This window comes from Diadema antillarum, unplaced genomic scaffold (genome assembly GCF_040938485.1).
Source record: "Diadema antillarum isolate AM-2024a unplaced genomic scaffold, OU_Dant_1.0 scf00000043, whole genome shotgun sequence".
NCBI lineage: Eukaryota > Metazoa > Echinodermata > Echinoidea > Diadematoida > Diadematidae > Diadema > Diadema antillarum.
Window position 1 is genome coordinate 2,019,861 of NW_027270932.1, and position 15,023 is coordinate 2,034,883.

Below are 15,023 nucleotides of genomic sequence, written 5' to 3' on the forward strand. Positions count from 1 at the left end.
AGTGTTCGCAAGGTTATCGTAGTCTTGGGCAAAAACTTGCATACCCCGTTAAATCATTCAGTGGAAGATTTATGTGTTAATAAGTAATTCGGCATTGAATTTCATAAAATAATGTACCCTTCACTGAAAATTCTACTGAAGCATGACTTTGAGTCTTATTAATCTCCTGTAACAGAGAAATAAACCCTATCGATCTTGAAAATAACAACTCTTCAGTAATCAGGTCTAGAAAAGAAACTAGCACTCATATTCATTCCCATCATGCGGTTCGTGCACCGGCAGTTTTAATGGATGACAACGGCCAAATTATATTTGTTGCCATTCGCAAGAAATGACTGGTTGTGTCTTTCGGGTTGAGGTTGTAAACCTGATTTCGCTGAACTGAGATGAAAGAGAGTGAGTATTAGTAAATCAGTTAATGTTGTGTTTAGTCAAATACTTATCATATGTTTGCAACTTGATTTGAACGTTCAAATGAATGAGTGTTCATGGTGTTCGTAGCTTATAAATCCGCGTAAATTGTATCGATCGCAGCGCACAGCATTTTTGTGTAGCATCAAACAACGTAGAAGTGCGCCGCAACTTGGGGGACAAGGAAACGCATGTTCGCCCAACCCAGCCCAGCCAGCTCCAGTAGCTAACTAGCTGGCTCCCGCTGCCCGTCATTCCACTGCATTCCATTGGTGGTGCCGCCCATTTGTAATTGCGTTGACATTGACATTGTAATTGGCCTATCCCGGGTGTATCGGACAGTCGACTGTTAACGTCACATATCAGTTCGGGAAACCCACTCACAAGGGGGGCCCCTCCTTATAAGTAACCCGTCCCCCTTTTAACCCCGTCCCCCTTGTTATAAGTAACCCCCGGGGCACCCCTTATAAGGAGTCTCCACGCTTTTTTGCAATGCAACGCGAAAATGAAAGGACTGCGACAATTCGCTTCGTTATGTCCATAAAGCGTCACAAGTTTCCTAGTTACTCACGAAATTTGAGCAAAATCGGTTTGAGGCATCATATCTAAAATCATGGATTTAAATGCGATGTCAAACGACCCATGCGAATGCTGAAATGCGAGCGATTACTGGCGCGAGTGTCGCCAGGCGCGGCGGCGCGGCAATGCTTGACAAATGAAGTTTCCACCCAGCACAGACTGACCTCAGACCTCTTCTTGTTTTGACTGTCAGGCAATTGAAGCGTTATATGCGTAAAATGAAAACCTTCGAACTAAGGTTTTTATAGGTGGATAAGAGTCTATGTCACGGGAATCAAGCAACCCTAGGACTCAGGTGTCCGCGTCACCCAGGACTGCGTTTGGAGGTCAAAAACATCTGGCGTAATCCTGGGATTGCCGTGTTGGCAGAGCAATCCGGGATGGTCCGTGTGGCTGCCGTGTAACTGCCGTGTTTGTCTGTGTAGATGCCGCGCTCTTCCGGCCTTATCCATATAGCTGCTGTTTTGATACCGTGTATACAGTCATGCCATCGCTTGTCGACACTCCATCGAGGTCGAAACTATCCCGGATCTCCCCGGATCACCGTGTAGATCCTTGAGCATCCGTGTTTATATGTGACTGGGGCATAAGGAAGAGAAAGTGATATTTATATAGTGTATAGGTTTTTGCTTGATATCTTTGTTGTAAAATGAAAAGCAATGAAAGATGATATTAAAAAAACCCCTCCCTACATGTAACTAGCATTACAACTATTTAGTATGTCATGATATTGTTATTTCATTTCAGCAATCTCACTCTCCCTTACCCACCCACAAAGTGACAGATATAAGATAAAGAAAAACTTTCTATATCAATCACTCCATTGCCTTGTCTAATGGATACTTTCATTTCTCATGTGAATCCTAGTTACAGTTTGAAGATTGTGATATCAGCGTTGAGCAAGCAAGATGGATCGATACGTGAAAAAGAGACAGATTGGTGAGGGATCCTTTGGTAAAGCCCTGCTTGTACAAAGCAAGCAAGATGGGAAGGAATATGTCATCAAAGAAATCAATATTTCAAAGGTAAGATGTAGCCATTTTTAAATTTCCTATTGTCATCAAACCTATGTATCGTAAAAAACCATTACAGCAAGATACTCTTCAACATTTGGGGAAAAACAAATCTCTGCCCTAATGAATCCCTGATGTCCTGAATATCAACAACAACAACAAAAAAAAAAAAAAGGACCAGGATATTTGTCTGTTTAAGAATTATATTTGTACTTGCATGTCACTTGTTTTTTAAAATTTTTTTGAAAATGTATTACTACTCTACCGAGATCTAGTTTGTACGACTTTTTTGGAAGCATTTTTCTTTTCATTACTTGTTTGATTTGTTTGATATGAATTGGTTGTGTATTGTGTTATCATTTCGTGTTTTTTGTCCCACTTTTCTGCTGCATGATAATATCCCAAAACGTATGACGCCATATAAATGTAATATGTGTGTGTTTGTGTTTCTGTTTTTGTGAGTTTGTGTGTGTTTATTTGTGAATACCAGTATTTGGTATCACAGGAGTAATCATATTCCATAAGATATCGAAATTCCACCTTTACAGATGAAAAGAAAAGAACGGGAGGAGTCCAAGAAAGAAGTTTCAGTGCTGAAGAAGATGAGACATCCTAACATTGTGTCATACGCAGAGTCTTTTGAAGGTATATTGAAATGTGTATCATTTTTCTAATAATTTATATTGGTTCAATCGTATCTGTGACAGATTGCATTTACCAGGTATACTGTATGATTGTTGTATGTATCGTCTCATATTGGAAAGATTCATATTTTCTCATCCTAATTTTGGCTAGAATTATGAATGTTACTGATTTAGCATGTCACATAATCTGCAAGGTAACAACAAATACATCTGAAATACTTTTAATTTTGGCTATTGTGAAAAATAGTCGACGTGCAGCTCAGACCACTTGAAGGAAATTTCTTTCGTTCATCCAGAAATGTGTGCTCTATCTTGATTGAGGGTAATTAATATATTTGTACTCTGGCATATATAACTTTTTCCTCTCAATGTATGAAATAGTTTACATGACAAAGGATGTTTGAAAACAACTGATTGAATGTAAATCCTGTATTCCAGAACTCAAGTACCATGTTTCTGTTTGTTAGTTTCTAAGAAATTTCAATAAATCACTTTTAATGACTGCAGAAATTGAAGTAGTTGTAACAACATAACCCTCCCTTGAGAAGAAAGAGAGCTATTATTAACGTGTCTATTAGTAGTGACTCCAAGATTTGAATAAATGCTGTCCAATTTCAGAGAGAGGGAACCTGTACATTGTGATGGATTACTGCGATGGTGGAGACCTCTTCAAGGCCATCAATAATCGGCGTGGCGTGCTGTTCCCTGAGGACCAGGTCATGGACTGGTTCGTCCAGATCTGCCTGGCACTCAAACATGTCCACGACAGAAAGATCCTTCACAGGGACATCAAGTCACAGGTGAATGACCGGTCACTGTAACTGGACGTCACTGAGGGGGGATAATAAGCTGCTGTAATAGTGGAAATTTTTCACGTAATTTGTCATGCTTGGCTAGTGTTTTTAATTCTGCAGATTTAAAATCGAATAGTATTACCTGTAGCGAGCAGAACATTTGTAAGCTTTTATATTTAAGCTAGTTTCATGTTACATCAAATGCCCAAAAATAACCACACCTCAAAAATGTCTACAATTTACGCTATGCTCATGACAGCTTGTGTGCAAATATTTACAGAAGTGTGATGGCGAGATGAATGTATAGGAGACCAAACATGGTGAAATCATTGATTTTCAGAGTTTGGAATTGTTCCATTCTCCAGATTCTAAGCTTTATAGTGGTATATGAATTGTCCAACGTTATTCCTGAAACCTACCACACAAGTGGTGAGAAAGCTGGTGAGCAGATAAACAGATAAATAGGTGTAGTCATGTTTGCAAGAGATTTACCCATTGGCATTTAATCACAATAGGTGATTTCCAAATACCAAAGCAACTTGCTCTAAATGAACCATAACCTTTTGATTCTCCAAACTTTTATAGAATAGCAGATTCAGGCAGAAAGCATTATGATATCAAACATTATATATTTGAAGCCCCCCCCCCCCAAAAAAAAAAAAAAAAAAAAAATGCTTTTGTTCTTGTCAGCCAAATCATCATTCTCAATGTCTGAGACATAAGGGTAATGTTGTAACATGTCACACATATCAAGTGTACAGAAACTTGAGTACAGTTTCCTGGGTGGGTGGGGGAAGTAAAGTAATCAGTTCTGAACCAAATTGGCGTTCATGATAAGGGTGACTTTCCTAAAGATGTAGAATTTTTAGGGTCACCATGTGTGTGACCTGAAAAGGTTTGAGTACATTAAAGAGGAGTGAGAAATGTAGAAATAAAGGTCAGAGAGGATGAAAATGAGAAGAGAAGGAACGAGAAAGAAGTGAAAAGTGTAAGAAAAATGGAGGGAAGGAAAAGAGGAAGAGAAAAAATGTGACGTTTCTTGTTGTATGTAACCAACAAACTTGTCATCTTTATAGACTGCAAAGGCTACTGAAACAATTCAATTTGTTGTTGTTCCCATTCACAGAACATATTCCTGACCAGGAAGGGCATCGTCAAAATGGGTGACTTCGGCATCGCGAGAGTGCTCAATAAGTAAGTATCCATTTGCCTGTCATTTTACTAGTGTATGTGTACATTTGTAATTGTCCAGTTGACTCACATGTATACAAAATTATTCTTATTTAATGTCCATTATTGAAATCGTCCATGACAACCCTCACATTTTGCCAGTACTTAGTTTTCTCATCTCATGGTGTACAAAAAACTTTCTTTCAGCACAATGGAGCTGGCTCGAACCTGCATTGGGACTCCCTACTACTTGTCACCAGAGATTTGTGAGAACAAACCCTACAATAACAAGAGGTATTTATGTATGCTTATGATTTTGTTTGAGTGATTAATTTATCTTTAGTGGCAGTTCCATCAGGCCCGGGTTGCAGAGTACTAGTATAGCATTATTCTTGTTGTTTAAATCATATGTGTCTGTTTACATTTGGTGGTATCTTTAGCTTTGTAGTCTGTGGTAAAGTTATGCAATGTTGATGATACAGGAGCAATGTGTTTGTACGTATTGTATGTAACGATGACCTAATGTCGCATTCACAGATTAGAAATCTGTTTTGATCCGTATTGGAGGTATCATGTGCTTCATGCGTGCCCAATATGTACAATTTATTGCAGAAAGCTTGGTTCTTAGATTACGACAGGATCCCTGGCTGAGTTGCAGGCTCATACTGGATTCCACCTTTTAATGCTAGCTAACAGAATCTTCGAAATAGTCTTTGAAATGGTCACTGTATAAAGCTTCAAACAATGAACATGTTCACTTTCTTCCCTCATTTTTCAGTGACATTTGGGCTCTTGGCTGTGTGCTGTATGAGATTCTCACGTTGAAACATGCAGTAAGTCATATCTTGTATTTCTGTAAAATACTGTAGTAATTTTTTTTTCCAAGGAAGTATTGCCAATGGGGCACTATATTTTCTCTCTTTCAATTTGTAAAAATGTATTAAAAAAGTGCAAAAGAGGCATGTGGTGAGATCATAAATGTGTTATGCAAACTAAATTTTCCGGGAACCCATGAAGCCATAAGTGTGATTGATATACATTGTAAAGCACCAGGCACCATCTGAGGAAAGAAAAAAAAAATGTTCCATGAGGACTGCTTGTCTCTAAATACAAGCCCAAGTGCAGTAAATGCAACTTATAACAAAGGGAACAAAGTAGTGTTGCAGTTGCACAGGTAACAAAGAAATCATGTTTGACTATAGAGCAATTTAACTCACCCTTGATAGTCGAAATATTATTATCAGAATATTTGACGAGATTGTTTTTGTGTCATGTCATCAGATAAGTGACAGTTGGTGCAAGTATGCTGTTCATTGACTGGTACAAATAAGTGACTGGTCAAAATCTGAGTTCACCTCTGACATACTTCCATCTTTTTCATCAAAGATAGCGGCAATTAAAAAGAAAAAAAATCTACCACAATCCCAAATGAACACGTTGGCAAGGGCTACTCCTTTAACCTGTTGAAGACTGATCCTGAGAATAATTGGGCAGGTGTCTATGGGAAACGTGTGTTATAGCAAACTGAGATCATCCTCAATGGGTTTACAGGCAGGTGGCCACTCATTCTAGCTGCCCAATAGTGACTTTAATTTCTGCCTTGGGTAAGCTGCCACGTGTGTTTTGAGCATCCCTGTTGGTGAGGCCATGTGGAGTTGCAATGCTCTTGATGTTCTCAGTTTGAGGCAGGGAACATGAAGAACCTAGTGCTGAAGATCATCCGTGGGTCCTACCCACCTGTCTCGCCTCGCTACAGCTATGACATCAGGAACCTTGTGGCTCAGCTTTTCAAGAGAAATCCAAGGTAAGCTGAATTCATGTGCCTAATGACGAAGGAGGAAAAAAAATATATATATATCGCCGCTGGGGTGACAAGACCTTGTATCTGCAATTTTGGTGAAAATGTTTTTTTTCGATTAATGGTCAAATAATGGGTTAAGTGATGTCCTGTCCAAATCCCAACTGTCCTACTCCAAAAATGAAGCCATCACGGCATGTCAAAGGAAAGGCTATCCCATTCACCACAGTGCTTTGGCCGCCATGTTTTTTGGCTCTCCTGAACATTTGACATTTTGTAGATACGATATAATCGTGTGTGTGAGGTGGTTTTATGACATTTGCTCTTTAGACAGTTGCTCCTATGAAATATCTGCACGCTAAGCCAAATATAAATTCTACTCACATGCAATTAAACCATAACCCTAACCCTAATCCTCACATCAAACTAAACCTAAAACCTTATCACAACCCAAGCCCCAAGTCCTTGGAGAAAATAAGACTGGAGCAGAGCAAAAGCAACTGTTGTATCACCGTATGAAACACATGTCTAACTTCCTATACTAAAAAACAAACAGAAGATGGATGAAAGATGCCCTCACGCTGTCTTCCAAGAATTTCTCCTCTGTTTCTCCATCACACTAATTGTCATGGTGAGCAGAGATGTGCATGACCCTTCCGACCCCAGAAATGGTTACATCCTCGCTTCAGCCATCTTGAATTCCACAATATGTGCGATGTGCTTCCCTGTATCAAGTTTAATTGCATTTTTTTTTGTGTACTAAATACTCACATTCAATCAGGGGGTGGGGGGGGGTCGAGTTTAATAAACTAAGACATCAAAGGTTATGTGAGATGTTGATATTCTCTGCATCCTTTACTGCTTACATTCAGCAGGTTATAAATTTAAAATTTGCCACTTAGATTAGTCCAGCTAGCATCCTGTTCATACAGTGACAAGTGCTGATCCTACTGTGCTGTGAAACATTTGCCTTATTGTCAAGATTATTCATCTCAAGATGGTAATCACCTTATGTTTCTTTTTTTTTTTTTTTTTGAACGACTAAGGCACCATTGAATGTAAAGTACATGGTGTACAACATTCCAGTCCGAATCTGATCTTACCATTACTTAATTTGATTGTTCTCCTTGTTTTATTTTCTTTCTGTATTTGGGGGGGGGGGGGGTTGTTGATGAGGGGTGTTCTTATAATTTCTGTATTGTATGCTCATCACTTTTTTTTTTCCCCCGCTCCCTCTATCTGTTGTCATCAATGTGAATGACAAGATGTGAGATACAAAACAAAACATTACCTGTGTGAAGATAGGGTTGCAGAATGTAAACATGGAACATGATTTTAGCACGGGTTTGGTGAACTGGATGACAATATTGCCAGTGCATGTCGTTTTCTCCCAATACTTGAGGAAAATACTATGTGGATAATCATGTAAATGATATAGTATTGACTATCTTATTGACCTCTTTTATTTCCAGGGATAGACCTTCAATCAACTCTGTTCTCAAGAAGCCTTTTGTACAGAAGAGAATACAGAAGTTCCTGACGGATGCTGTGAGTAGATTTCACTTTTCCTTTTTATTTTTCAGTTAGTGTACATAATCATACAGATCAAGCCTACGATCTTATTCATGGAGAGTAGCAGCGAAAAAGGAAACCTCTGTACTTTCACTCTCTCCTCAAAATCAAATTCCATTCATTCTTTTACAACTTGCCTTTCTGGAGGCTAATTAATTGTGAATGAGACCTAGAGAGAATGAGAATGAAAGAGGGGTGAGGCAAGGGGTATTTGTTCAAACATCATTTCACTGCCATGAATTGGTTTCAGCTCAGCAGTAGTGCTGCTGCCCAGTACGCAGTAGGTGACATGGGTTCAAATCCCAGGTTTCTTCCTTCGTTTTCACTTGGTGTGAAAGAGATAAAACATGTGATTGTATTCACGAAAATACCAGAAAAAAAAAGAAAGGTTGCCCATAGATGGATTATATCTTCTTCCTGTCTCCCACAATATTACATGTCTGTTGTAATCTCATGCTTTAGTTGTATGCAATTAGATTCATCTGTCCGTCATGTTACTGCTCATTTTCTGTGTTTTATGGCACAGAAAATATTGTTATTTATGCATTGTTTCCATGTTTCTGTGTATTTATAATCATGTAGATTTATGTGAATCTGTGTTTTTAGTGTTGCATCTTTATTTGTAGCACTTGCAATTTTCTCTTGACTTTTATCATTACTGCACATGTTTGTCATTGATTTGTGACCCTGGTATACTTTCCTCCCAAAATGTACAGCAAATAGACGATGAGTTCAGCCACACAGTGTTCCACAGGAATGACCAGCCAGCCAACAGGGTGGCCGCTCCTTTCCAGAGGCCAGTGTCTAAGCCACCTGTCAGTGCAGCAGGTATGTTGTTCAGTTCTGTGCCATGCTCTGACCTTTCACTGAAATAAACAATTCAGTTGTTCACACGGTCGATGGATTCCGTATGGTTGCGTAACAAGAACTTGGGAGCTCCTCTCTGCTTGAAACTCAGCTGGTCAGGCTAAATTTTACATTATCACGGGAGACCATGACTTTTTCTTTCTTCATTTCTTGAAGTAAGCTTGAATGGCAACAATCAACACTGAACAACAATAAGGAAATGAGCTTGTGCATCAAATGTGTGAAAGTGAAGTACGTGAGAGCCTTTGGTAGAAAGAACTCAAAATTTTGTGGCCAGTTAGTCATCAGCAACAGTTTTTATCATGTTGAAATCATGACTACAATATCATGCTCTTCTCACTGTTGTCCCTTTGCAGAATACAGTGAAACAAATCATAATTACAAGTGGTTCATAGTGCAGCAATATGTTGAGGGTAACCAGGAATGAATAAAAAAAGAAATCCTAGTAAAGATGGTTAGAGTCAGTTCTCAAGGTTGGTGATGGGATCAGTGAACTTTATCTGTTATATAATGCGTAAATGGAGAGCTGTGCTTGTAGCAGATGATAGTGACTGAGTAAAAAGGAAGAGGCATTCCAGTCAGCTGTGTGCTGCAGCCAAAGTGCTTTCCCTAAGCAGCTGAAATGAAATATGGCACTTACGTTGACCTACATATGAATAGATGTGCAAGACGCATTTCTCAAAAATGTCAGGAAGCGTGTAACTATGGTTATAGCATATTATGGCAAAACTGAAAAAGATGGAGGGGGAAAAAACAGTGTTTTCAACTTCCCCGGTGTAGTGACAGAAAACTGAAAGGGCATATTATGTGAGTTTTGAGGTACAAACATTGATGTGGAAGATATTTTTGGAGAGTGGTAGGGAATGCATTGCTATGGTAACAACATATAATTCAAACAAAAAGAATGAAAGAAAACTCTTGCAGAGAAAACCATTTCTAGACTTTTAATACCTTTGTTACTCATAAAGCAGTACTGTTGGGTCTGGGCATTAATCATGTTCACTGATAATCCTACTTGATAACATTGCCACTTAGAGTATCTTTTTTCTTTCTTTCTTTCTTTCTTTCTTTTGAATTGCACATGAGGCAAAGGTCAAAATCCTATGATAATTAGATTACAAAAATTGATCAGGACCTATGCCTGCCTAAATGGATTACATATGAATATGAGATAAGCACGGTGTATTTACTTTGTAAGGATGTACCATACATTGTTATAAGAGAGTCCATGTCTTCCATCCAAGTGTATTTCAGTGACACATGAGACAAGGCAATATGATGTGTGGCTATTTAATGATTGACAGATGCAAATCACCTTGTGTGACACTTGCATGTATTTAATCACTAAAGGCAAAACCAAAGAGCTATGTGTATTTTGTGCGTGTTTAATACAGTTTAATCTGTGAATACAGTGCACTCCTGTTATAGTGAACATGGTTATAATGAAATTCTGGTAACAATGAAATAGAAATTTAGGCAGCAGCATTATCAGCTCTTATGTTCTTTATTGTTTACTTGTGCGGTTATAACCAAATTTTGATATAACATAAGAAAAGTTATAACAGGAGTCCTGTGTGATTTGCTGTAGCTAAGTAGCTGAGATAATCATAATGTTTCAATTTGCCAGAATGGAAATTTAGCAGGTTTTATAATTTCAGTTCTTAATAAAGTGTTGTTTGTATTCCATAGAGATACATTGTGTGAGGACAAAAAAAAGAAGTCTCGAGACAAAGCTTTATGTTGAAGCAGTTTGACTGCCTGAGTGTTCATGTTGCAACAATGTTGATATATAAGAAACTATGCTATGCTCTGTATTACTCACAGCATTCCTTCTATTTGTACAATATTGCAGCCAAGAGACCCCCCTCAGCCAGACCCATCAGTAATCCTGCAGCCAAGTATGGCCCCTCAGTGGCTGTCAACAGACCTCCCAGTGGGGTCCGGTGAGTCAGAACTTCAACATTAGTGGAGCCTCTGATGTTTCCCTCTCTCCAAAATGCGTGCCATTTTCCTTCCTTTCACTTTGGCGAGATGATGTTAATTGCCACTCTGAAATTGAAGTAGGGAGAGCTTCCAATTATCACTCATTCTGCAGGAAACTCCCTGCAAAAATGTAGTAATTCTTCATTTTCTGACAAAAGAATATCAAAATTCTTCCAACATTTGCCTGTTAAGATGCCTGAAACACAAATATATCTCCTTGATTGCTCTAAGGAACCTCCCTAAGTTTTGATGTGGAAATATTAGCAGCCTTAGGTAGGACTCAAAGAGAGATTTTTCAAAATGTATATCTTAGATTTAGTACCATTTGTATGGTCTGTATTGTTCTCTTTGAATGACATTAATCATCTTGGAATGACTGTACCAGATATGCCAATCATAAGGTGCTAAATTCATGTGAACTGGGATGGTCTGGGCTTGGGAAAATGCATGCCCTTGACTTGGTAGCAGTGACAGTGTGAGTCACAATGATTGTTGGAAAAAAAAATAGTGAACATATCACATTTTTCATCAGCAGTTAATATGTTCACAGTAAGTGGGGACGTACAGTAGAAAGGGAGATGCATGAGTGACTTACCTAGTTAAGATGGTGGTGTAAGCCCAAGTAAATGCGATATGAGTACAATCCCATGAGATGGCAGAAAAGGCTTCAGCTGCTGAGGTATTATTTGTTTGAGATTAATACCATTCCAGAGCACAGAACTTCACCCACCATTTATGGGAGGTGGAGCAATGGGAATGTGGATACCTGTATACAGCTATATCCAGCAGTAATGCTAATTGACAGAACAGAATGAAGTCAATCGAACTCAATAAGAGAAAGTAATTGTGAGTATTCAAGCATTTAGTTGGAAGACTTTAGCTTGCAGTGGTGAGGAAATTTGTACTTCCAAGTAACATTGATATGCACTCTCTGAAAATGTGTCTGTTTTACATTTGTGCAGAAAATCTGTGGAAAGAGATAGAAAAGCAGCTGCTGAAAAGGTCAGTGTGAAGTATGAGATTTTGTGTTACAAATTACATGTGAACTCCAGGTATTATTGTGGTTGTTTGTTTGTGTTCATTACCAGAACAGTGAAATCACATACAAAAAAGTGAATACTATTGAACGTGACATAATTGAGACTTAAATTAAGGTGAATAATAAACAAGATATAATTAAAATGAATTGACTTCTAACAAATAGTAAATACATGTAACTATGGATAGCCGATTTCAGATTTATCTACGTGATAGATTTGTTTTTCCATGGTGTCCAAGATTTTCAAGCCTATAACAACTAACATGTCTTTGAGTATTTGAGCATACTCAAAACAGCCCCCCCCCCCCCATCCCTCCAGGGTAGTCATCGTAGGTCTCTGGTAATACTAAGGTAATACAAAGTAATATTTAAAAAATACACATATTCACAAAACAGCTTATTCAGTTTGAATTATTCAACTACCAATTGTACATTACAAATGTATGTACAAACTTTTTGGTTCTTGCTGATGTGTGTCAGTCATAAAATTAGTGATTTTCATGCCCATCATGTGATTAGTAGTGATACCTGCCTTGTGATTTTATTCATGTTGTAATGTTGTATTTTTATCAGATGCCATCTTCTGATACAGGTATAAATACGTAGATTCAGATACTTTAAAACTCCTGTAGTATTTGGTGTCATGCATGTTCAGAAAATTGCAATGAAATTATATGTTTCCATTTTTGACAGGACCTTGAGCAGAAGAAGAAGGATCTCATCGAAAAGGAAAGGGAACGACGTCTAAAGGTGAGAAGAATTACAATGTGCAGATTAAATTTGGTTCTTTCAATCCATTCAATTCATTTCTATTTTTTTTTCCATTTGTAACATATGAAATACTGTATTGCAAATTTATTCAGATCATGACTCTGCAATATCAATTTGAGGAGACAGTGTTTTGTTGTTGGTATAATGTTATACAATTATCATCATCATCACCATTATTGTCAATTGCAAAGTAGCTCTGTAACACAAACAGTTGTATGCAGAAATGATTACTCATGGATGTGTATGTTTATCCAATTTTTTTTCTCAGTTATAGTCCACCTTGCCTATAAAAGTCTACCTTGCATGGGTAGAAAAATTGGCTTAGTCAAAGAAAAATTGTACCTGGGATGGATATAAACATGTTATTTCTGTTATACAGGATGAAATTCACATACAGTTGAACCTCTCGTATCCGGACAAGTCGGGACCGGGGCTCATCCGGATAAGGGATTTGGCCGGATACGGGAGACTCCATACTTAATACATGTACATATACTATACACATGTACTGATGTAGCCCATTGTAGTACAACATGTAGTAATGTGTATACTGCAACCTTTTCATTGTTACATTTGGGGATGTTTGGGGATGTTAAAATGTCTGAAGGTAACAATTTGGACGAAAATTTGATGTAATGTATGTAATCATGTTGGAAGTAATATGTCATTCATGCGTGTTTGTGTAGGAGTTCTCAAGGAGTTGGGAATCCCCTTTCCTCCCGTAATTACAATGTATTTAAAAAAAAATCACGGCGAGATTGCGTCCGTATAATAGAGAGATCCGGATAAAGGGAGACCGGATAAGAGAGGTTCAACTGTACGTCCATGGATTTTCTCTGGTCCCATTGGATTTGGCTTTGATACATGAGGTTGACTGTATTTGGTGCTATCACAGATATTTTGGTAGTCAAAAGAGTTCAGTAGGCCAGTATTCATGTCGGTACATGCTATCAACACTTAGCTTTTATAAGGCTCTGCCTTCCTGTCAAGTTCCTAATGCTTCATAAGTTCTGATGTTTATGTTTTGTATCTGTCACAGACATGTCATTAGCTCTTATATGCACCTGTATCTTATTTTGTGTATTTTTTCTCTGATTGTATTGTTTTTATGAAGTATTTAATGAAATGAATGCTAAATGCTAGAAAGTTCGCTTTGGACACACATATGTTGGTAGTGAACCATTCATCCATGCTTTGACGTTCTTTTGTGTGACAGGAGAAACAAGTGAAGGCTCAACAGCAGCAGCTGATTAACAAACAGAGGGTAAGCCATATTACCACAATGTAGTATAAAAATCAAAGACTTCAGTAGAATAATTAATACAGAGCTGCATCGCATACCACCATTATGAGCATGATCATCCAGCATTATAGATGCTGATGCATTTACAAAGTTTTAAAGTTTGTGTTTTGCTGTTGTTGTTGCTGTTTTTGAAGCAGAAGTCAATTTCAGTCTTAGAGATCCATATTTGCTGACTTTGTCCTGTATTCTGTATTCTGCTCTTTGAAAGGAAACTTAGAGCAAAGAAGTGGTAGCTCATTACTCCCAATTATTAGGTCCTAAGAATCTAAAGAAACAGTTTCTTTTTTTTCTAAAGGGGGTTCACATAATTTGTAAGACTACCTCACCTCTTGCAACTGGTTGGCATGTTGCCCTACACCAACATGGAGAAGCACTGATTTGCTCAGTGTTTTAGTAGTAGCCATGAAGCCATGACAAAAGAAATCATAGGCATACATACATACTTGGGCACGATTCGAACCTACAACCTCCTGATCACCAAACAGGTGCCTTATCCACTGGACCATCGAGCTTCCACCCGACAGTCAGTGCTGGTTCTAGTCTTTATACATGTGGCGGGTACTGCATATTCATTAAAATTGAAGAAATTCTTGTGCTGAGTTGTTTTTATTGCAACTGATTGACAAATACCTTGCCTATTGATATGATTCATATGAGATGAATATATTTGTGCACCATCGCATTTATTGAGACAGATGTTAATCCAAGTTTTTTTTTTTTTTCGCCTGTCAGTCACAAATATCAATATTACATGATTCAATAGTCAATCTTAGAATGTGAGGTGCTGTGTTTAAACAAAGTTTGATAAGACAGTGTGACATTGGGTTTGGTGTCATTGCAAGAGTTCTGGTTATTGTGACTGGCTTTTTGAACAGATGGCATCAATCAACAAAGCCCGAGAGGCCGGCTGGAAGAACACACTACTGAGCAGTGGGGGCAGCAGCAATGGGGGAGGAGGGGGAGGAGGAGGAGGTGGAGGAGCTGGGGGAGACAGACCAGTGTCAAGTGACCTTGAGGTAGGTGTCCATGTGGGACCCATCCTAGAACAAATGATACATGATACTGGCCAATTAACCCGT

At 38.3% G+C, this 15,023-nt stretch overlaps 1 protein-coding gene across 1 annotated transcript in view; it reads left to right on the forward strand.

Moving 5' to 3' along the window:
- The first annotated feature begins 4 nt into the window (after nucleotides 1-4).
- LOC139713462 (serine/threonine-protein kinase Nek1-like) overlaps nucleotides 5-15,023 on the forward strand; it is a 43,817-nt gene continuing 28,798 nt past the window's right edge. Inside the window, exons 1-15 of the mRNA XM_071625192.1 lie at nucleotides 5-396; nucleotides 1,858-2,015; nucleotides 2,552-2,648; nucleotides 3,266-3,447; nucleotides 4,568-4,635; nucleotides 4,819-4,905; nucleotides 5,390-5,444; nucleotides 6,291-6,415; nucleotides 7,882-7,957; nucleotides 8,698-8,809; nucleotides 10,701-10,791; nucleotides 11,794-11,833; nucleotides 12,564-12,620; nucleotides 13,858-13,905; nucleotides 14,820-14,960. Coding sequence (XP_071481293.1) covers nucleotides 1,899-2,015; nucleotides 2,552-2,648; nucleotides 3,266-3,447; nucleotides 4,568-4,635; nucleotides 4,819-4,905; nucleotides 5,390-5,444; nucleotides 6,291-6,415; nucleotides 7,882-7,957; nucleotides 8,698-8,809; nucleotides 10,701-10,791; nucleotides 11,794-11,833; nucleotides 12,564-12,620; nucleotides 13,858-13,905; nucleotides 14,820-14,960 — 1,296 coding nt within the window. The 5' untranslated portion in view covers nucleotides 5-396; nucleotides 1,858-1,898. The remainder of the gene's footprint in view (nucleotides 397-1,857; nucleotides 2,016-2,551; nucleotides 2,649-3,265; nucleotides 3,448-4,567; nucleotides 4,636-4,818; nucleotides 4,906-5,389; nucleotides 5,445-6,290; nucleotides 6,416-7,881; nucleotides 7,958-8,697; nucleotides 8,810-10,700; nucleotides 10,792-11,793; nucleotides 11,834-12,563; nucleotides 12,621-13,857; nucleotides 13,906-14,819; nucleotides 14,961-15,023) is intronic.